The 23,965-nt window shown below is 27.5% G+C and overlaps 2 protein-coding genes across 8 annotated transcripts in view; both read right to left on the bottom strand.

The window, feature by feature from the left end:
• Nucleotides 1-465: 465 nt before the first annotated feature.
• Nucleotides 466-5,483, bottom strand: LOC113558449. Of its 2 annotated transcripts, none has more exons than XM_026963906.1 (6): nucleotides 4,933-5,483; nucleotides 4,520-4,809; nucleotides 3,983-4,446; nucleotides 3,836-3,917; nucleotides 1,013-1,135; nucleotides 466-949 (listed from the first exon to the last, which is right to left on the bottom strand). In XM_026963906.1, exons 2-6 carry the CDS (start codon nucleotides 4,802-4,804, stop codon nucleotides 722-724), a joined length of 1,182 nt encoding a protein of 393 aa, XP_026819707.1. In that variant the 5' UTR covers nucleotides 4,805-4,809; nucleotides 4,933-5,483; the 3' UTR covers nucleotides 466-721. The 2 variants fall into 2 exon arrangements, with proteins under 2 accessions (XP_026819707.1, XP_026819708.1); XM_026963907.1 differs by having other exon boundaries at nucleotides 4,520-4,804.
• A 13,596-nt stretch (nucleotides 5,484-19,079) lies between these two features.
• Nucleotides 19,080-23,965, bottom strand: part of LOC113558829 (piezo-type mechanosensitive ion channel component-like) — a 37,608-nt gene continuing 32,722 nt past the window's right edge. For 3 of the 6 annotated variants that reach the window (XM_026964391.1, XM_026964393.1, XM_026964394.1), the window contains 10 exons: nucleotides 23,611-23,904; nucleotides 23,399-23,546; nucleotides 23,107-23,318; nucleotides 22,890-23,048; nucleotides 22,697-22,823; nucleotides 22,396-22,640; nucleotides 21,536-21,720; nucleotides 21,212-21,454; nucleotides 20,903-21,134; nucleotides 19,080-19,843 (listed from right to left, as the gene is read on the bottom strand). In XM_026964391.1, the coding sequence (XP_026820192.1) occupies nucleotides 19,546-19,843; nucleotides 20,903-21,134; nucleotides 21,212-21,454; nucleotides 21,536-21,720; nucleotides 22,396-22,640; nucleotides 22,697-22,823; nucleotides 22,890-23,048; nucleotides 23,107-23,318; nucleotides 23,399-23,546; nucleotides 23,611-23,904 (2,143 nt within the window). In that variant the 3' untranslated portion in view covers nucleotides 19,080-19,545. The remainder of the gene's footprint in view (nucleotides 19,844-20,902; nucleotides 21,135-21,211; nucleotides 21,455-21,535; nucleotides 21,721-22,395; nucleotides 22,641-22,696; nucleotides 22,824-22,889; nucleotides 23,049-23,106; nucleotides 23,319-23,398; nucleotides 23,547-23,610; nucleotides 23,905-23,965) is intronic. The other 3 variants (XM_026964396.1, XM_026964397.1, XM_026964395.1) reach the window with 2 other exon arrangements.

Here is a 23,965-nt window from a genome sequence, read left to right as displayed (position 1 = left end):
AGAATATTTAGAAGCCTATAAACTTATCTTAAAAATAATGCGAATAATTTAATTTATTAAAAATTGAAAGTTAGTCTTGATATCTCCAATATTAACATAGAGCATATTATACATTAAGCATAATATTCACTTAAATTTACCGAATTATTTAGAAACAAAACCATGTTTATAAATTTGATTTTAACTATAATTGTTGATAACAGATAAGTTAAATTGAAGTATTAAATTAAAAGTTATTTGTTAAATAAAATTGCAAACTATTTTTAATTAGTTGACACTTAAATAGAATTTGTTGCCCTTATTTGTACAACTTTTTAATTTACAAAAATAAATAAGGAATTTATTCCTATTCTTAAATAAATAAAACAGTTGAATAAAATAAAGAAAATAATACATTTAGTATCATTAAATTGAAACTAATAAAATTAAATTTACAACTAATTACTAACTTATAATTAATCATATACATTTTAAGGTTAATTTTGTATATTCTTGTTGTTGATAGGATTTTCAAAATGGATTTCAGTCAACATTGAATTTATGTCCAGATTTATTTTTTTTGTTTTCCAAATTGGCAGTGTTTTTTATCTACTTTTTCTCAACATTGAAGTTTCAGCTTGAATAACTTTCTTAATGAGGTTTTCCTGTATCATCTATTTTTTCAGTGAATTCTTTTTTTATCTGTTTAAATTTTCTAAGAGTTTCGGATTCTTTTACTATCTTAACTTTCTGGGTTTTCAATATCTCCACTTTCTCCTGTATTTTCAGTTTCCTTTTCTTCTTTAGATTTTTCAACAGGCACACTATCTTTCAACGACATAGCAATATCTACAGTACATTTTTTATTGTTCAGTTCATTATCATTCATAGGAGACTCCACTTTATGATTAATTGAAATAACTTTTATGGCATTGGAAGTACCTGGACCAGAATTTTCTATTTTTTTTTCCTAAAAATAAAATCATTCAATAAATATATAATGGTTTGTTAAGATTTCAAATTGTTCACTCACCAACTTATTTAAAACGGGCTTTTTATGATCATTTTGAATATGTTCAATACAACGCTCCCTGGTATCAAAAGCTTTGGCACATATTTGACATCTAAAAAATGACTTTTTTTTCTTTTGCGGTATCTACATAAAATTTAATAATACGTAAGTTTATAATTTATATATACATGAGATCAAATTAAATGCTTGTTATTAATTTGTCATTGATCGTGAAAGATTCTCTCACCACAATATTATTTTTGTCACCACTGTCTTTTATGCTATAACCCTATGCTATACTTTACCAAATAAATTAAAAAACATTTAAAATAATTTAAAAACGTATGGGTATTAACTGAAATTTTAATTGATTATCTATTGTCAGTATCTATCTAACATAACTCGTATACACACAGTGAAAGAAATTCTCTATACTCTCCCTATTAGTATAGGTATGTTACAGGCGCAAATACAAAAGGGAGGCATGGGGGCTGAAGTTACTACCTTAAGCTTTAGATACCTACTTAAAATATTTCAAAACTTAAACCTAAAGTCTATGTTTTTATGTACTTAAGTAAATTTTTTTATTTAACTCCCCCCTTATTTAATTTTAAGACCCGCACCTGGAACATTACACAACCCGTTCAAGTTCAATTTGCAAAATAAACATACAACAACCATATGCGATTCTTGTATTTGTAATACGCAAATTCAAGAAGAATATATTTTATTTATTTATTTTTTTATTATGACAATATTAATAATGTTAATGCTAAATTCTTCATATTGTAATGTGTAATGTATTTTGTATAAAAGAAAATATTAATATTGAAATATATACAGATAGTTTATAAGTGCTTATAACAGAATAGTTAATACAAATTACATAATAAATATGTTTTGGTAGTTTGAAACATAATATATGACATACTAAAAAAAGTGCGAGAATCTCTTACCACGCGACCCCAAAGGAGTAAAAAAAAAGCAACCAACAACGGGTTAAGAGGACACCATATGCAAATGTGTTTTCTCTATTAAACAAACTTACAACATGGTAAATTTTTAAGCGAGTTATGAGTATCTAAAATTGTATATGTTTATAAGACAAAGACAACATATTTGAATACATCTCCTCTTCATTATGGAATATGATACACTTAACTGTGATTAATATCTGTTATTACACTAGAAAAACAATAAATAATACCATCACTACTTTTTAATTCACAACTAAAATAAATTATCATTGATAATGTTATTGCAATAACTTGATAAATGTACGTTGTGTGTGTTTAATCCAAGCATTAACATAATATGTATATTATAATCATAGTCGTGCACCGATTTAAGAAATAAAATATTCCCAGATTTTATTATTGTTGGTCCTATTAATAAACAGTGGAGCGTCGATTATCCACACTACAAAACTTTTGTGTACAAATGTGTTTTTAGTTTTATCATTCATTATGACCATTATGTTCCTTTTATCATTTACATATCATGAAATGTGAGATTATTTTATTATTTTCTATAGCTCACTCCAATATAGATAATATATTTGTACATAATCTTAAATTTAGCAACAAAAAATTTGATTATAATTTCAAATAAATACATTACATATATTTTTATTACATTTTTTAAGTTATGTATGAATATTATATTTAGTATTATATCTAGTAAATTAGTTTTTAACTTTATTTTAAAATTTTCAATGTTTGTTTGATTGATACTAATTGATTATTTGCACCTCCTTCGGTCCCAATTAGTGCGGATAATCGACGCTCTATTACACTTAATAATAAACATATAATATTCACACATTTCCGAAAGTAGTAGTGGGTTAACATTAAAGTTAAAATATAACAAAAAAAATGAATAATGTTATCAATAAGAGATAATCACAAGTAAAATATTGAATAATAAGTTTCTCAATATACAATACTCGTAACAATTATTAATATATAGATTAAAATATAATAATTTAATATTAGCTACTGTACATCTATACGCTAAATTGAATACAGACTTTAAACTTAAGAGTCCAACATAGTGCATAATTCTAATTTTACAAATTTGCTTTAATAATATAATTTAAAATTGACTTTTGTAGTATCCCTATATTACAATAAATATATAGACAATATGATTGTCATTGGGTGCTTTGGCCCACGAAACATTGCAGTGTGTGCCTGGGTTTAATATACTCTATGATTATAATATACTATATTATACATATTAAAATCATATTGTTAAATATTATAACTACACAAGGTAGTAATAAAAGATTATTATAGGGGCACGGAAATTTATGGTCTAAAAATGACAAAAATATGCATACACTTGTACGCTTAAAAACACTGATATACGCCTTTAATTTTTTTTATGATTTTAAATATAATTAAAAAAAACATTTTAATAATACAGTTTTTATTTCAATTTTATTATTAGTAATACAATATTTTATTGCAAATAAAAAATACAATTTAAATTAAATATAAAATTATTAAATGAATATGTTTTATTTAACCATTACAATTCACAATCAAAAACTGATCAGAGCCGCTCCATTAAACATAACTATAAGTTAGTTTTAAATTTTGTTTATCAAAAGGTCTTATAGTAGCAATTTATTTTAGCAATTACACTACATTTGATTTATAATTCAGTTAAAAATTAAAAATTTGAAAAATATCTGAATAAATAAAAAAAACCTGTTTGTAATTACATGCATGATAAAAAAAAAGCGATAAATTCAAACAAAAGAAAAATATAAGTACTACAAAAATATTCATCGATTGCATATTAAATGTATAGCAAAAGCATATTTTTTCTTATTCTTACCGGAGTTGATATTTTAACAGCATTTTGATTGATTTTGATAGGTTTTCCTGGTTCTATTTTATTTGATTGAGGCACGTGATTTCTAAAATAAAAGTATAATAATATCTTTAAAATAATATAATAAAATGTCAGAAATGATTTACATACTGAACATGTGCATCTGATTTGTGTATTTTTAAACTGTTAGCACCGTTTTGTTGTTTATTAATTTGTTGCTGATTCAGTGGTAGCTGTGAGTTCTGTACTTGGTGTGGCAGCATTACCCGTAACTGTTTCTTTGATGGTTGTGGCCTTGGTACTTGTAGCCTCGGTACTTGCTGTGGTGTTGATATTTGTTGTGATGTAGATACTCGTGGTGTAGATACTTGTTGTGATGTAGATACTTGTGGTGTAGATACTTGTTGTGATGTAGATGCTTGTGGTGTAGATACTTGTTGTGATGTAGATACTTGTGGTGTAGGTACTTGTTGTGGTATAGGACGTGCATTTAAAAACTTAATTGGTTTTTTAACTTGTTGAATAAGAAGGTTAGGAGATCTGTTTATTTTCAAAGGATTTGAAACTTTAGGTGAATCGACACCCTTCAAGTATTCCTTGTCTACTTTGATAGCCTAAGTTAAAGAAAAAAAAAATATATTTCAAAATAGCGCAGAATAGATAGATTATTTTAAGTACAATAAATACCTCAACATCCTCATCAGCAACTAGTATACCATATTTTTTCCTTATGCATGACAACATTGCATTTTTAACAAGTTTCAAATCAATTTCTAACTTGTCAATCTGGTTTAGTTGCGATGCACAGTTATTGCACGCAAGATCGTCATTATTAACAACAACAACAAACTCTTCTCCAAGGACCCCAGCAATTTTTTCTAGAAGTAACTCATTACCATATGATGTTCGGGTAGTGGCTAATCTTACGTAATGTCCATCCAATTCTTCGTCACAAACAAAACAGAGACCCATCTTATCTAGAAAAAGTCCTTTTAGCATTATTTTTGCAGGTGACATGTATAACCGTATATTTTATTAATTAATGAAATATCGAATGCATCATAAAATAAAATTATACATTTAAAACGTTCAATTCATACCTGATACTTTTCTTATACATATATAATATATACTATGTTCAAAATTATACAATATAGCACGTCTTGTGGTCGTACACTTGTGAAAACTGCGTACACGAACAATCAAAGCGTCGTAAACGAAACGACGGCAACGACGTGCACCGGGCAAAACTTTTCCGTTGGAGCTGGTCAATGGCTACCTAAATGGAAACATGTACGCGGACGAGCGGTTCGCTGAATGGCGGCTAATAAGTGACAAACGAGTGAACGACGACGAGCAACGAAGCCGCAATGCCGGGGCGAACGCGGGTATCAAAAAAAAATAAAAACTGGAAACAAAAAATACACGTTCTGCAGACTCGAACGGCGTCCCGAACGACTTGCCGTTCGCGGCGGCGTACACTACTCACTGCTGTACAATGATTGACGAATGCCGAAGCAGAACCGTGGCGGCGGTGAAGACGGGACGCAACAAATATGGCATCCATTACGCGCTTCTAGTATACCGCACGTTACCGCACGCGTTGTGCGTGTACAATACCACGCGTGGCGGCAAGTCGGAAACCACATACCGCGTCCCGGTCGGCGCATTCTCGATAAAGTAAAGAATACGTTTACTTACTACGTGGCTACGTCTTTATCGCGGGTGCGACGAACAAAGGCCCGCGATGTGGTCAATACCAATCTTCTCCCAACGCGCAGGCGCTGTCCCGTACACGCCGACCGTTCACGACTACTCGCGTCCGGCGATCGTTGACACGAAAACGTAACAGTACGTTTCTCCGGCAGGTCGCACTGTAGTTATAATAATTTATACGTATTAAATAATGCAATATTATATAATTATATTATACGTGCCGTGTGGTAGTGAGCTCAGATCATGTATGTAAATATGATCTAAGGTATGATCGTTTCGATAATACATCGATAAACAACTATGTATCGATGATAGTTATTATTAATTATCTTAAACATTTTTCCAACAACAATATTATATCCTGCTAGTCTTCGACGAATTACTTTTAATTTTTAATTTTTTCCGCGTTATACTACCGTGTGTCTTTTAATAGGTTCTAACCGGTTCTTCGTCAAATCCTTATAAATATATAATTATATATCTGGAAAAAAACGTAAACTGTGTCAATGAATTTATCAATGATCACGAATCACGATTATAATATATCTATACATAACATCCCTGTTGGATTATTTATTTTAGCGGGTTCTCGGTTCACGATTAGTACTCTACGTTGTTATGCGTGTTTGAAATCATTATCGTTTACAGTGTTCGGTGTTTACAGAGTACAGACTCATTTTTGAATTCTTTAATACCTAAGTAATAACCTTAATTAACATAGAAGACCCTATTTATCCAAGTGATAAATGATGATGCTGTACTTATATGCTTACATATTAAAAATAGGTGTTCAAATTTGAGAACTATCATATTAAAGCAATTAACTCCCAAAAAGTACAAGCAAAAGTTCATTTTTTATCATCATTTTTTCACAATTTGTTTAGATTGATAAAATAGTACAGTGCGAATACTGCAAACGTTAAGATAACAGGCTCCTTTGTTAGACCATGTTTATTGTATTAAGTAAATTTATTTCACTTATCTACATAAAACATAAGATAAATCATAGATCACCATAAAATCCCTAATGTGAACCCCTTGAGAATGCGATAATAATTGACCTTATTCAGCCATTAACATTAATACCCGTAATACATTTATAATTTTTAAATAATAATAAATGTTGATACCTATTGTAATATTTCTTTTACAATAAACAATAAATATAATAAATAAATTTAATTAAGTTTTTTGGCAATTATACTATAAATTGTAAAATTGTTTTGATTTTTAAGCATATTGACGTGTAAACTAAAGAGCCACATTCCAAAACGCACTATTGACATTTTTATTAAAATAAAGTAAAATATCGTTAATATTATGGTTAATATGCTGAAGAATACGAATTTCCGATCGATTTTTCTCTATCAATATTGTATTACCAGTGCTAATGTGCTATCGGTCCTAAAATCGGTATTCGGATCAAAACGAGATAATATGCCCTATGTTCTAATTATTACAGTCCAATACAGTTATTATTACCACAAATGTGGTATTAGTTTACAGACTTAATTGAAAGATAGCAAACACTGTTGGGATTTTAGCTATAATCACAGAGATAGAATGAACTAAAAACGAGAGCCAAATTACCAAATCACTAGGTTGTCTATACTTTAGGGTGGGTTTGTGGGTGAGCGGAATATGGGCGGATACATAACGACTACGTATCGACCTTTTTTTCACTTTAACGTATAACGATTACCTACATACGTTCTACACACCCAAACAACCCCGCATTTCACTATCGTGAAAATTTGTGAAATAAGTAACTTTTTTTACAAATGATTGCTTATTTTTTATGAAGTTTCATAATCGTTATCGCGACCGTTATAATTAGGTATATCATCAGTTTTGTTTCAATAGTTTTAATATTATTAGAATTATTTGAAATTATGTTATTATTATTACACGATACCTGATTGCATACAATTAATAGAAACACACAATTTTTACTTGACGTCTATACAGTTAATTTATTATGTCTATTTGAAAGTATTAGGTACTATTGCTATAATTACAAAATACTAACTGCTAAGTAGTACGTGTTGATGAGGTTCAAAGGTTGCACTCATTTTCAATCGAAACATTTTTAAAAGTTGGGAAGAGAAATCATGCATATTCGTACAAACGTTTACAGTCGTAAAACAGCGATATCAGCAGAAAGCAATGTGTTTTTGTATCACTTGTAATTTTTGTATGATAATACCATAGATATCTATATTATACTAATATATAATAAATACATGTGTGAATAACGAAAAAATAACAAAATATGATAATAAGTAGTATTTTATTGGAACAAGTTGTCATGACAAAAAAAGTCTCTTGGGTAATCTCACATTTTATAGTATTAAACGTTATAGACTGTAGAAGTGTCGAGAAAATTCTGATAATTTTTCCTCCGTGATATAATTTATAAACATATTTTGTTCAAAGAATCAAAATATTCATATACTTTTGTATGTTATCAAACACCCGTAAAACGTGTGAGAGTATAATGACGTTTATGTCCTTCTTGTTGGGCGTTGGCTGTTTGTAGAGTATGAGGAATGAATGGTATCAATGAATAATTGCATTGTAATGTTTACGCCGATTACGTAAACATATCAGATAAAAATATTCTATTCATTATTAAGAACTAACTTAAACAGATCACTTAAAAAAGTGATTCTATAATTACTATAGAAATAGAATATACATTAAAACCAATAATAAAATTTCAAATTAGGTATTTAATAATGAAAAAAAGCAATTTAAATGTTGACCTCGTTCATTCCTGTTGTATTTTAGGAAGGACATATTCAAATTCTAAGTAAAAAAATCATTTTGATTTTGAAATTTAGTTATAGGTACTATTTGGAAACCTCTAAACAATATTCAAACCAAAAAAAATTATTATGGGAATGAAAGGGTTAAACGACTAGGTTCGTCGTCATAGGCGTGGATCCAAGATAGGGGAGAGGTAAGAGATGATAAAGATAAAGTTCCTTTAAAATAAGATGATAGTGAATATGAACTGCTTCCTTTTTTCTAAAAAACAAAAAAACCTTGCGAACACTTCTTTATATATGTATTAGGAATTGTTATAGGCATAGGCGGAGATTTGATTGAATTTTAGGGGGGCTTAATTCTTTCTTTACAAAAAAATCCGTGGGGGCTTTGCCCTCATACCCCTCACTAATATCAATATATGCAGAGGACGCCGTTTATAAAACTCACGGATATAAGGTTCAGTCGCGCGCTTATTCGTAAAAAATAGATATTTATGGTTAAAATTTAGAAATACATTGGTTTTTAAAAATTACATATTTTTAAGTTATTTAAGATTTCAATTCATGATTTTTAATGTGTGTATTTACAACAAATTTTATCGCATTTCACATTTTTTGCAATTATCGTTATTGTAATATGAGTACGAGAAATGTATTAATACTCAAAACAAACCAAAATTACAATTTTTTTTCATAAATTATAAATACATCATATATCTTTTATAATTTTCTATTAATATGTAATAATTTTTATAATACGTATACCTATGTATTATAGATAATTTTAATTATTTTATCAAAATCTTATAATAAATATGTAATATGCATAGGCGTACGCGCGGGGTGTTCCGGGTGTGCCTGGGCATCCCCGACATGTAATTGGGGCCCTAAAATTTAAGTCCTATAGCATATATCTGCTATTTTAGCAGATAGGCAGGGTCTGTATTTTAACTAATGTTACTAGAATAAAAATTATATTTTTTCTAAAATATGTTGTAAAAATTATGTTTTGCGATAAAAAAAAACAATACTACTTAAAATATTTGAAATTTGCGTGGTAAACTTATTATGATTATAACAGCTAGATTTTATTGACTACAAAAGTAAAAATAATAAATAAAATATATTGCAATTATCTTGAAAATAAATTTTAGATCCAACTATTTAATGAAATATTATGTAACTTGGTACTAGTTATAGTAGTAATACTACTGATTAATATGTGATATAATGTAAGTAATGTTTATTCGTGCATTATAATTTATGAAAATATATACATGTCTTGTTAAGAGAGGGCCCGAAAAAATTGTAGACACCCCCCGAAATTTAAGTCTGCGCACGCCTATATGTTATATATTATATTATATGTAATATTATATGTATTAAAATAAATTAAAATTAAAGTAAAATATATTGTAAAATAAATTCATAAATATGTAATTCAATTTTTTTTCCACTTCGCTTATAAGATTCATTCAGTTACAAGACTCGCTTTGTGCTGGTCCCAAAGTGAGTGTTATAAGCGGCGTCTATTGTATTGCCTCCAATACGCGTGAACTCCTAAATAACCAATTAATAATTACCAAATAAAAAGAAAACCTACTAAATACGCATTACTAACTACATATGTACTTTAAAATCATTAATTTATGATACAATAAATATTTTATTATTTTAGTATAAAAAACCTACTTTTGTTGGCAAATATATTAATAACGTTCTCAATACTAATATTGATATCTTTTTCAATGTATAATATTGAAGAGTTATAAAATTTTTCAATCTGTCGTGACGGTAATAATTATTATTATATTGACTAAATTTCGGGAAAAAATTTTTTTTTTAAAGTTCCAAGATTTTGGCAATTGTTGTAAAATAAATCCAATGTCCGGCCAAGTTGACTTTGAAAAATGTTCAATAACTTTGGGGGAGGATTTCTACCTTTTTTGGGGGGAACGCTAAGCACCCCCTCTCCAATCTCCGCCTATGGGTATAGGCAACACGGAAATTTCGACAACTCAATAATCTCCAAACTCTAATAAAGATAATGCAAAGTGCGACATACTCATAATATAAGTTGCAATATGCTTCCCTACTACGTTCCGAAAAAAATATCGATAAGAAATTTAAACATTACCTAGGTATGTCTCCTTAGAGTCCTATGATATGGCCGATTCGACTATTACGATTTATTATAACAAAAAATTAGCATCTAGTCGGCATTTTGCAAAGGAATAATGCTGAAGAAATATGCGCATTGCGCATCCCACTCGTCCTAGACCCTAGTGACTTTATAGCAAGTTATCCAATGTACCAGAAGTTTTCATCCTTTTGGGGTCCACGACTCCTTTTGATTTCGAAATAAAATATACGGCTTCCATACGAACATTTAAAATAATGAAATTTACATTTTTTAATCTAACTTTATTTAATGATGAAATAAATAAGTAATTATTAATAATATAGGAAACATTTTTAAACAATAATAATAATCTTAATATTTAGTGGGACGGCTGTTTTTGTCTTTATTGCATATTATCAAATCACGGCGTACATTTTTAAACCGCGATTCTCATTTCCTCATTTCCAAATCGTCCTCAGAAATATAATTTTGGAATTGAACAATAAGTTCTGATAAATGTTCAATGAATAACAATTTGACAGATTCTATAAGTTTTTATTTTTTAAATTTTTAGTTTCTACTATGAGCGCAGCTTTCTTGATAATAACCGACGACGCCCCTGGGAGCCCCAACGCACTGGTTGAAAACTACTGACCTAATAGGTTACTTGGGATTATAAATCTCATACTCTATTCCATTCACCAAAGCAACTATTTGATTTTATAGTGAAATGATACTATAGGTTTATCAAAAATAAATAATAAATTATTTATAAAAATAACTACCATAATTATGAAACCTCTAAATACCGAACACCTTCGGTCGCTGAAAATTTGTCCATTATTTGGAGGTGTCCAGTACTTAGAGGGAGAAATATATTAATTAGAAATTAGAAATAATAAATTGATTAGCTGCTTTAAATTGTTTCGTATTTTGACACGAAGTCATTTCTTATATTAATACATTTTCTAATTCCACAATTTTACGATAGTAATTATAAAAATTAAAAGCTAAAATGCCATAAAAATGTCCGTTATTTAGAGTATGCGGTATTTAGAGGTTTTCCTATAGAAAAATAGTGAAAATGTCATAGTTCCCCAAAAAATATCCGCTATTTAGAGATGTCCGTTAAGGAAGGTTTCACTGTATAACATAATATTACAAAGTAATTAGTAGATACTTGAGACGGTAGAGCCGTAGAGGGACATCCAGCAGGTAGGCTTGGTAGGCCCAGCCTACACTGATTTTGGGTTACGTTATCCACTAGGTATACCCTAAATATACATTTTAAAGTTAAAAACTAGAATTTTTTTTATTTAACATGCTAAACATTGTATATCAAATTTAAATACTTATATCGGCTTAGTGCGAAAGTAACTCTATAGTCGTGTATCAATCATATTTTGTGTCGTGAACAAGTATTTTCTATATAAATACTTAATGAGTAATGGCTAATATAAACGGAAAATTAATCCTAGCCTAACCTACCCACGAGGGCTTTTAGAAAAAAACAGGCATCTGTGAATTGTTAACCATATTTATATATATATGATAAAAATCAATGGAAATAAGTTTTTTGATGACGACAAGAATCAAGACGTCATATTATGGATATTTATGTGATAATTTAAAGACTAAACATTATAAACCCTAAATATATTAGGAATTTAATATTTAAAAAACCGGTAAAAGTATTTTATTATATATTATACCTTTTCTTGTGTATTAAAGCTTATTTTATCTTAAGGATTGTTCTACCTGGTTTTTAAAGCATTCTGCAAGAGGGTGAATAGGGGTTTTGGATGGTTAAACCCTCCGCTATTGATTATTTTTTTGCATCTAGGTCACTAACAACTATTGGGTTTAAAGAATTAAAATGAAGTTTACTTTTGAAAAACGTAAAAGTATATATAATGCATGATCGAAAAACTATGATTAATAAATAATTTATATTATATTATATTATTTATTAATATATAATTACATATATCTTGTAATTGCCGTTTGGCGTAAATATAATAATAAATAAATAAATAATTTGATAAATACTGTTCATATACTTAAAAAAATAATGTAAACAAAATACTAATTATTTTTTCATAACCCTCTCCCATAAAGAAACCATGTCATACTGCGCATGGACTTATTAGCTTTATAATATATATCAGACTTTGATTATCGGTAGGTTTGGTATCTATAAACCCAATGTAGGTATTATATTAATTTATTATTCACATTAATTCTATAAAAATAATATTTGAAAATTATTTTATAAATTCTAAATTAAAACTATTCAAAAAAAATTTGAATATGTCTTAGAATCTAATAATAAATGATTCTCAGAATTCTTTATTCAAATATTCTAAACAATCTAAACCGTTAGATAATCCCTTTATACTGTTCGATAAAACACCAAGCAATATTGAAACCTTTGATTTCAACAATACTGGATGTTCTATAACAAGCCAATCATCAGCACCAATAGAAATATTTGATGTTCCAGCTGTGTGTATATTTAACATTTTATAAACAACGGGTTTCAATAAATAACAGTACACGAGTAAAATGGTAAGAATTTATTATATATATATAAATAATATATATTATGAATCATGATACCTATTATTAAGCAAAATTATTCATTGACGTTAACAGTGTAATATATTATATTTAGATAGTGTAGATGTAGATCCCGAATTGAAAATACTTTTTCTCAGTTTTCAATATTTTGTGACTTACGTGTTAAGTCGTTTCTCAAGCTGTTGGTTTAATTATGTAGGTCAGAGCTGTATTTAAAAATTTGTCGCCTCCGGCATATTATAATTTATGCCACCCGTCCCCTCAACTAATAATATTACACTAATTATTTCATCCACCATCAGGATTCTTTAATATTAAAATCTAACTTATCAATTAATAGATGAAAATCGTTTAATAGTTAAAATTAAAATTAAATCTTTTTTAATTAACAACTTATAACATAATAAGACATACAAATTAGCGTCACTACTGAAATCAGCTACCTATTTATAAATATATAAAAAATAATGATTAATGTTGACGAATTTTTGAAATTCAAATTCTCTTAAAAATAAATGTGCCGGTATGGTTAGCTTTTATTTCAATTCTCATAAGTAAAACTTCAGCACCAATTAAATTTTAAAACTTATAACTTTTACTTATTTTTACAAATAGGTATAAAAATTAAAAATGTAATGCATTTTAAAATACAGAACAATATTTACAATTTTTATAATTTTCATTAAAATGTTAAATATAAGCGCTTGATAAAGATATTATGTATTTTTAATATTTTTAATATCTGTAAGTAAAACTAACTCTACTAACAAAAAATGGAGCTCTTTTCCTCAACTTCAATATTTTTGAGTATAAAAATACCTAGTTGGAAATGTTAAATGTAAAATACCTCAAAAAGAAGGTATTTTAACTTGCTAAAACAAATGGGAATTAGTTTTTACTAATGAGAAATATGTTTCCTACGAGAGACTTATTGTAAGTTTTTCAAACTATTTTTTATAGAAAAAAAAATGTAACTACCTACAGGCCAGTATTTAAGGGGGTACGGGTATGCACATGCCTAGGGGGGCGGCTCGTCTCAGGGACGGGAAAATATTTTAACGGAAATTAATTTTAAAAATATAATGGAAAAAAAATAATCGCATTTTATTGAATAATTGAAAAAAATTACATTAAAAAAAGAAATTAGTATGGTTTATTATGTTATTAGTTGTTAATTAAAAAAATATTAATATTTTTTTAACTATTAAGCGGTTTTTATCAATTAATTGATTAGTTAGATTTTAATATTAAAGAATCCTGATCGTGGATGTAATTATTAGTGTAATATTAATATTATACTAATATTATTACTTGGGGCGGGGGCATAAATTTAATTATATTCCCGGAGGCACCAAATTTTTTAATACGACCATACTTTTTTAACCTACTTAATTGAACCACCAGCTTGAGAAACGACGTAACACGTAAGTCACAAAATTGATAAAATTGAGAAAAAGTATTTTAAATTCGGAATCTACATCATCTAAGGATAATTATATAGAGAATTTAAATTTCAAAACTTTAAATTCGTTAAAATTAATCATTATTTTTTATACATTGCCAAGTAGCTGATTTCAGTAGTGACGGTGCCAAGATAGGTCCGAGCAACGGCTTGCCTTGAAAACTTGATTTAACACACTATAGTTTTAATTTTAATTTTCAAATATTATTACGCAAAATTAAATATGTAATATATGTCAGGGTCTGGTTTTTCTATATATCATACGCGCATAACACAAACATAACTACAAAATTGTAGGTTGTAGACAGAACACGTTTTATATTTTGAGGTGTTCGTAGTCTCGCGGAAATGGTTATATGGTAGTTATCAATTTATTATAGTTACTATAAATCTAATTTATATGTGCTATGGGCATGTAGCACGTTCCACGTAGCGATTACTGATTAGCGGCTAGAGAACAGCTAACAGCGTCAACGAGGCCAAGAAGGTCTAAGGTTGTGTCTGTTGCGCGGGAGAGGGGGGGACTTCACACCACGGGCACCAGTGTTGACCCCCTCCAACCATTTGTGTCACTATCGTATGACTGATGACTGTGCCTGTTCTAATATATGTTGGCTTCCTTTCACCTATCCTGGAAAAAAGGACCCGAGTGACCTGACTAGGTTGTATTATGTATATTATATAAGTCTGTTATAGATGGTCTCTAATCAAAATCGTTTTTCAACGTAAAAATATTATAATGATTTTTGTTGAATTCAAATTTAACACATTTATTACAGTGACCTACTTAAAAGCGAGAACATAAATATATACAATACAGGGTGATTCTTTTATCATAAAACACTCATAATTTTAAAAAGTATTCATGTTTTTAAAAACACTTTTTTTTGCATAGTTTCAAGTTGTTAAAAACAACGTTTTTATTAAACAATTATATTTTTAAATATTTTTTATCCTCATATTTTTTCAAGCTTTTTACTTTTTAAATGACAACATAGTTTTAATTTCATATTCCAAAGCAGCAAAATGTTCTGAGTATTTTGATACATAAAAATCGAATTTAAGGCGAGTAGTATATGAGTTATGCGTATTTAAAGTATAGATACGCGGAGTAGTGGACAAACATTTTTCAGGGTAACCCCGTACCACTCCACTCCGTGCAACTAAACTTTAAGTACTTATAACTCATAAACTACTCATCCTAAATTCGATTTGTATGTATCAAAAATATAAATTAGATGAAATTGCGCAATATACTATATACAACCACTTGATTGTTAAGTTTACGGATAGGTTCGTATATTATCGGTTACGAGTGTCACGTACAAGGTACGAATAAAATATCTAAGTATAGTTTTCTAGTGTTCTTGTTATGTATAAATGCTATTCGATATAAATGTGTCAATGTGTGCAGCGTGCTGTATTTAATTTACTTTGCCTGGGCAATCTCGTACAATGCCCAGCCAATGTATGATTAATTCGAGTATTAAAATAATCATTATTACCTCACGGGCATTGTTCACAGTATCTGGATTTCCTATTTTGCTCGTAACACACTATTACCTACCTACAAGCATAGGTGCAATTGCGCAAATACCTCAAATATTTAGGGGGAGGAGGCTGAAGTATCACAAATAATAACTATACTGGAGGAATCGTCCCTGAAATTTTTTACCACTTAAAAAATTTTAAACTCCTTTAAATATGTTAAAATAAGTGTTATCTAAAATATTACCTAGTAACTTAATAGTATAAAATATTCCTACAGTACATTTTCATTTCTAATTACACTATAAACGTATGTACCTACAGGCTACAGCAAATAAATTGTAATATTATGTAGGTAACTAACCTTTATTATTTTTACAATGTTCTAACGCTTTTTCATGGTTTCATATACAGTTTATTTACAATAATTTCTGTATCAATTTAATTTGAAATGTCACTGAATCTGTCTTGAGCCATAGAAATGTTCAACCGTGTTTTAACATTTCACATTGCACTAAATAAACGCTCACATGTTGACGAATTTACACTGTTTACGGGGATTATAATTACAAATGTGTATTTGGATACACAGATTTTTTTAGAATTTTAATAAAGTCAGAACAATCAAATATTCAAATGTTGTATTTGTTTGGTTTACACAAGAGTTTGCTATCATAATTTCTACTTCTTGGGAATAATTTTTAACACATGTCAATTTTCATTAAATTAGTTCCTTATCAGAATGTTATAGATTATTATTAAATTAATTAGGTACCTACTTATGAAGCAAAATATGTAACAAAATTGACCTCGTAGTAATAAATATTTTATAAATTGTTTGTTTTTTTCATAATTTAATTTATATACATTTTCAATTAAAATTGCTAATTTCATACTTTCTTCAGAAAACCAGTCTGTCAAATTAACATCGTTAATTACACAATAATAGGCATTTTTACACCAATATTCTTTAGAAGAAAAGTGTATATAATTATTTTTACGTTCAGCACCAGTTAATTTAGTTATATGGGACTATATTTTAATGCTTTAGGTTTAATTATTTTTCTTTTAGATTCTGTAAAAATTAAATTTTATGATTATATGGACGTATGGTAGTTAATTTTAAATTAATATTCTTAAAAAAATTATTACCTTGACCGTGAGATGATGCTTCTAATGAAAAATTATATTTATTTTCAAATGTCAGTATATTTTCCGATAATTTAGAAAATTCTTAGAAAAAATACTGAAAATAAATTGAGGGGAACTTACTTCTCTAACTTGGAGGCTCTAGCCTCTTTCCCTATTTACGCTATTTGTAAATATAAATTTAAAAAATTTAAGGTACTTCTGACCTTAATTATTATTAAAAATTAGTCTAATTAGTCTAATAGTGTTTCTCTGATCTTTATAAATAGGTTTGGTATGCTCTTAGTTTACAGGATTGAAGAACTCACCATCTTGGAATTGGGCACTCAAATAGTTCAAAAGCTATATAGTTTATATAGCTATATAGCTATATAAACTTAATTTTTAAAATAATTTAGTATTTAAGGGATAGATTCCATGATTAAATAAAGAAAAATAATAAGAAATACATTTAATTTGAGGTGCTGCACATAAGATGGTAGGTACCATCTTACCTGGTTAAAATCTATACAATTATAAAATGGTCAGGGTTTGAAGTAATTAATTGCGATATAAACATTTGTGTAGACAAATGGAAATGACTGAACTTACAATCTAGAAATATATGTATTTACTAATACTATTATAAATAGTTAACTAATTATTGAGAAACTTTTTCTATCTTTTGTAGGTACCTACGAACAACTTTTGTAGATACTCGTACATAGTTATTAATTATTAATATAATCCTTATGTTTGTAGTGCATGCAAAGTTACATAATATATATGATATAGTACAATGTGCATACATATGTCAATTTAGGTCTATACCTATGTATTAGTCAAACATAAAAATATTAATAAAATTAAATAAAATATCTGTATATTGAGACGTTTGGTGTTTACGATCAAATTATTATAAATTACTTATCATTCAATATATACTAACCTCGTTTAGTGCAAAACAAAACATTTTGATTCTTGTTAAATTTGATTAGACACTTATTTATACCTAATATAATTTAATTATATAAAAGTAAATATAAATACCATTATATATTGTAATGTTGGATAATACCATTATTTTACCATAAGACTAATATAAATTTATATACATAAAAAATATTGTTAAATTTCCAGTGGTGGAATGGTGATGCTTTTATCACTTTTCTCTCTCTCTTCAAAAAAAATACACGGCTTCTTAATATAAAAGTAACAAAGTCTGTAGTTAAAACAGCTTATCGTAAAAAATAAAAAAAAACTATTATGTTATTTATAAATGTGAAATATTACACCTATCAGTTATCAGATAAAATAGTTTGTTTGAATATTATGAAAATTTGTTTAACCAGTCATTGGCTTCATTTGGTATATTAAAAACAATATATAAAATATTTATCTCAAGAGGTGATAAAGGTAAAATGGGTATTTGAAATACAACAAAAGCATTTTATATATAATTTTAAGTTAGACAATATCATTATGATCTAAAATATTACCAACCATTTACTTGATAATTTGAATAAAATATTAATAATTATCAAAACATATTTAATGAAAATTTTTTAACCCCTTTTATTGATTGTCAATTGAATATTCTACCTTATATTTAGTTAGTTCATTTGCTTTAATTTAAAGTGATTGATTAGTCCTAAATGTCACACCATTTATGCAAATAATTTATTATCAATCTTAATATGATTTTTGTTAATTATAGGTTAGGTTCATATTCATAATTTTGAAATAAAACAAATTGATAAACATAAAATGATTATGTAATTATAATAATTGTGTGGATGAATAAAAAAAATTCACAATGTCTAAACACTCTAAACCGTGTTATAATACGTACATGATTGTAAATTATGTAAGTGAAAAGTATAAAAATATGCTAAACAGCTTATGAAAACTAGACATTAATATACTAATATTAATTTGCATTACTTAATTAAATTACTTATTGCTTTTTTTTTTTTTAAATGCACAAAGGTTATTAATAAAACCAGTCTTAATAGTGTATGTAAAAAATAATGAATTATAAAAACAAACAAAAAATGTATAAAAATAATAGACATAATTAAGTGAAGGAAATAACAACCTTAAAATAGTTATTTCTAATTAATAAAGCACAGACAAAGAAGTGCAAAAAAAAAATATTCATATTTCATGTAAATACGATATTCAGCGTGTAAATTAGGTATCAATCATAATATGACTATTTAATTAATAGAATAATAACAATGATGCATGAGAGACTTGAGACATACAAACATAATATATAGTATTTAGTATTACATTAAATGAGATTATATGAGAGTTCATGGAGAGCGCCGTCGTGACTTTTGTTTTATGTTGTATCAGGTTTGTCAAGTCCAACTTATTAATGTTATAGGTGATCAATACAATGTCACTAGCTTAGATTTTAGTATTACATTATATTATGAGATTATGCAGAGAGTTCTGGGAGAGCATCATCGGGATCTTCATTTGATGTTGTGTCAGGTGGCCGAGTCCACTTAATTAACGTTTCAGGTGACCGATACAAGAATACCAGCTTAGCGAATAAGTCTTCTTCCAAATCTAATTCACCACTTTCTCTCACCAGATAAATATCTAAGCACAGTTGTAAGATCCTATCTACGTATGGCATATCATCAAACATGATTTTGGTAGATATACCGGTGAAAAATCCTCGAACAAACGTATGAACAACAATAACAAACGTTGTATACAGTCCAATAATCCTATAAAAAAAATAACATGTTATTGTTTAATTTGATCATGACTTTTATTTTAAATGAGCTTATGTATAATTGTATGCATTTATTTAATATTACAAGTAGAATAGAATGAATTCAGGGGGTTAAAAAATCTATAGGTACATTAGAACAGTGGTTCCTAAAATGTGCACTATGGTGTCTGTACATAGGTGTTGCGGTATTATACAATTTTATTATATGATCTACAAATAAATTTGAAACTGCAAATGACAGTGGCAACAATGACATAATAAAAACAAGAATGATTATGTTGATTAAAAAGATGTTATACACGCATGTGCTATCTCTGTCTTTATAACATACATCATAGAAAAGTTACGTTCAACAGAACACATTTTGTGTAAGCTTTAATATCAGAGTAAATTTACCTATTACCAAATTTAAAGGTAAGAATATTATCTAGAAAATGTCATATACTTTAATTGATACTATGATTTTAAAGTGAGTTATAGCTATGTAAAATACTACAACTTAAAAATGTTCATAACTCACTTTAAAATCTAATATTAAAGCTAACATCACAAAATGAGTTCACTGAACGCAAATTTGGTATGATGTATGTTAGTAAGACAGAAATAACACATGCGGGTATAGCGTCATCTTAAGATAAAACTTAATATGATTATACAAAATACTGCAGTACAATGTCTGCTAGTACATCCATTGATTGAATATCAACAAATAAATTAATACATTTTAATAATTAATACAAATTTATAATATATATACACATGTATATATATATATATATATATGTATGTATAATTATAATAAAATAAATATTTACATTATTATTACTTGTACATTTTTTTAGTTTTTATTTATTTTTATCTATTTCTCATGATTAGTGATGACTTGGGGAAAGCGATCTGATAAAATCGTTTATTAAAGGCGCTGTGAATCGATAAAGTTTGGGAACAGTTGTATTAGAATGTTATTTTATTATAATAATTTTTTTTTAGTAGTTTTCAATAAAAAATATAAAAATCATGAGTTATATACTTAAATACAATATTCATTTACCCTTTTCCACTAATGATGTTCAATGTTTCTGGAAATGCTTTGTCATTAAATGTATATATTGTAAAGTTTTTTTTGTTGCCACCAGGAAGACATGAGCTTTTGGGCAAATCATACAAATAACGAGCAGAGCTTTCATGTGGACATTCTTCATACAAGTCCCACCATTTTTCACTATCATTATTATTATTATTGTTACTATTTAAAAACACACTAGCATTCATATATGGCTCGGCTAGAATTAAAAATGAAAAAAATTAATAAAAATATCAACCAATTTGATTGACAATTAGAAAATTAAATATTACATACTTTCATTACTGATCATAAGTTGTGATACAGCTTTTGCCCCTCCAAATCCAGTGACTTTAATAAACTTGGGAATTAAACCATACAACATAACACTGTGATTTTTATTAGTAATGAGATTAGCAAGTTCTGCACAAATTGTTTGATTAATAGTAATTTCATGACTATCTTTAACATCTTTTGGTTGTTCTCCATAAGCATTCTTACGGTTAATAACCCAATCAGTTTTAACTGTGTAAGAGGCATCTATACAATTATTAATCAAGGGTACAAATTAGAAATGTAAAGATAAAATTAAGTAATATAATAAAACTATTTAAAACATACTAGGTTCACTCAATTGTTGTATCATGCTTTCCAATTCAGGTGGACTAATTGACCATGTATTTGCTGAATGGGTTGTTATGTAAAATACACCAACATCTTCATAATCATAGTTGGATAAGAATGTTTGTGCTGATCTTGACTTTTTGTATACATTTATCATTGAGTACCAGTCAGATTCGTCAAACCTAATAATTCATAATATTATTATTAGGGTTAGTAAGTTTATGCACTAAAAATTCTTGAAAATATAAGTCAATATGCTTTTAAAAATGACAAAAAATACATTCATATATACAGTATTCAGAAAAACATCTTTAATTATGCAATAAAAGCTTTAAAATATGTAAAAAATAATGACAATTAATTATTAAACAAAACTTAATTCTATTCAAATGTTTTTGATTTCAATTTTCTATGAATAAATAAATAAATTCATTAATTTGTTTGAGGATGTATTTATAATAGTTTTTAAATGTATGACTAGATAGTATTTTTAATATTTTCAAAAACATTTTGTTTTTGATAGACAATATAAATTGGTACCTATATTTACATATAAAAAAAATAACAGTATGTCAACAATTATTTTAAATAAATAATTAAAATGCTTTAGAAATGTAAAATAAGGGTACAATTATGCCAAAATATGTTAAATATGCTTATTATAAGCAGATAAAAATTGTATAAATTGAAAAAAATGTCTATGCTATCTTACGCTTAATATGACGAGCAAATATTGATGTATAAAAATATAAATTTAAGGGCCCTGGTTACTAAATACCAATATTTTATGTATATAACATTAAATACTTTACTAATATATAATGTATTTATTTTTGAATGTTCAAAACAACACTTACTTCTGAATTGTACCTTCCATACTCATAGTATATATTGGTTGGTTAGATCCAAGTTTAACATTTAGATTGATACCTTCGGGCAAATTAGGTTCTCCTACTGTATTCCCAAGAGCAAATAACACTAGTGGAAATGAGATAGCAGTCACTAAACAGATCAAGCATCCACCTCCAATCAAATATTTTTTAGCTGGTTTGATTTTAATTCCTCTAGGATTTGGGTATTCATTTTCCACACGCCTTGAACACTATAAAAAATTAAAGTTAAAATGTTGTTTATAATTTTATGCTAATGAAATAATACTTTTAATTGGAAAATATGTGCAAAAATGTCCTCCATTTTAAGCCAATCTGGTAATGTCATTGATGTTTCAGTCCATACCCAGTCCATTATTGTTCTCAGTTCAAATACAAATGGGCATAACATAAAACTGAAAATAATCAAAATTTTAAATATCATGTAAACTTAAATATTTAATTATATCAAGTAAACTTACAGTTTGAATAGAATCATGTTAATATAGTTGTAATTTTTGCATAGAACGTTTCCGAGAATTCTTGTAGGATATCCACTTCTAATTTGATATGCAGATAGTAATAGGTAAAAGCATTTTACCATATACCAAAGTTGAGGTGGAAGTACAGCATTAAATTGTCTGGATAGTAAAATTAAAATGTGAATAATGTTGATAAAAATTATTATATTAGTCTTACCTTTCTGTAACTCCAGGTAATATGAAAAACATCCATATATGAGAACCAATTATTAAAACAAACTGAAATAGTATCTTTCCCAGTATATACTTTCTTAAATAGAGCAACCGATCAACAGTGATTAATGCAAATTGAAGAGTCAACATGATAAGAAATGGAACAGGTACTTTATTTTCTTCGAAGTATTGAGAAACGCCACCATCACTTTGAGACTATTAATACAAAATAAATACAACTAAATTAATACATAATTAAAATTAATTTGATTTAATTTTAAATGAAAATTATGTACACCAAAAGCTGAGAATCCAAAAACAACAACAAATATATTGAAGAAATCACACAAAAACATATAAGTATAAACATCAGCGTTGACTCTAGAGCTTGAATCTATTAATTGTTCAAAGAAAGACACTAGAGGACTGCAATGCTTTTTGAGACTAAAAATAAAAATAAACATCATTATGATCAACAATTTTAAATATATATAATGTTTGTATTTACGATAATGGCATTATTTCTAAGAGATTGTCAGTCTCTACTGAGTTTGATTTATCAAATGACTGTTCATACGATTTTTGAATTAATTGTACATCCTTGTTACTGGATTGTAAAAATTCTGGAGCCAACACAACAGTCGTTTGTTCAGTACTTGGATCATTATCTACAGATCCTTGATAGCCCTCAGAACCCATTGAACATCGAGTATCAATTGTATCAAATAAGGATATTTGATTAATAGGTGTTCCTTTAAATGATAGTGAACTTTTCCAGAGACCCAGCGATTTTAACATAGTTCTAAAATAATTATTTAAATTTATTGTAGGTAATATTAGTAGATTATTTTATTATATATGTA

Source organism: Rhopalosiphum maidis, chromosome 3, assembly GCF_003676215.2.
Source record: "Rhopalosiphum maidis isolate BTI-1 chromosome 3, ASM367621v3, whole genome shotgun sequence".
In the NCBI taxonomy this organism is placed as follows: domain Eukaryota; kingdom Metazoa; phylum Arthropoda; class Insecta; order Hemiptera; family Aphididae; genus Rhopalosiphum; species Rhopalosiphum maidis.
Note: the sequence above shows the minus strand (reverse complement) of the source record. Positions and strands in the feature narration are given on the sequence as shown.

Bases quoted from the DNA above. Each gene is read 5' to 3' on its own strand.
- LOC113558449 (XM_026963906.1), bottom strand. From the start codon at position 4,804: ATGGGTCTCTGTTTTGTTTGTGACGAAGAATTGGATGGACATTACGTA. The intron at 1,136-3,835 runs GTAAGAATAAGA...AATTTTATGTAG, and splicing joins CTGTTAAAATATCAACTCCG to ATACCGCAAAAGAAAAAAAA. The intron at 950-1,012 runs GTGAGTGAACAA...TTTTATTTTTAG, and splicing joins AGCCCGTTTTAAATAAGTTG to GAAAAAAAAATAGAAAATTC.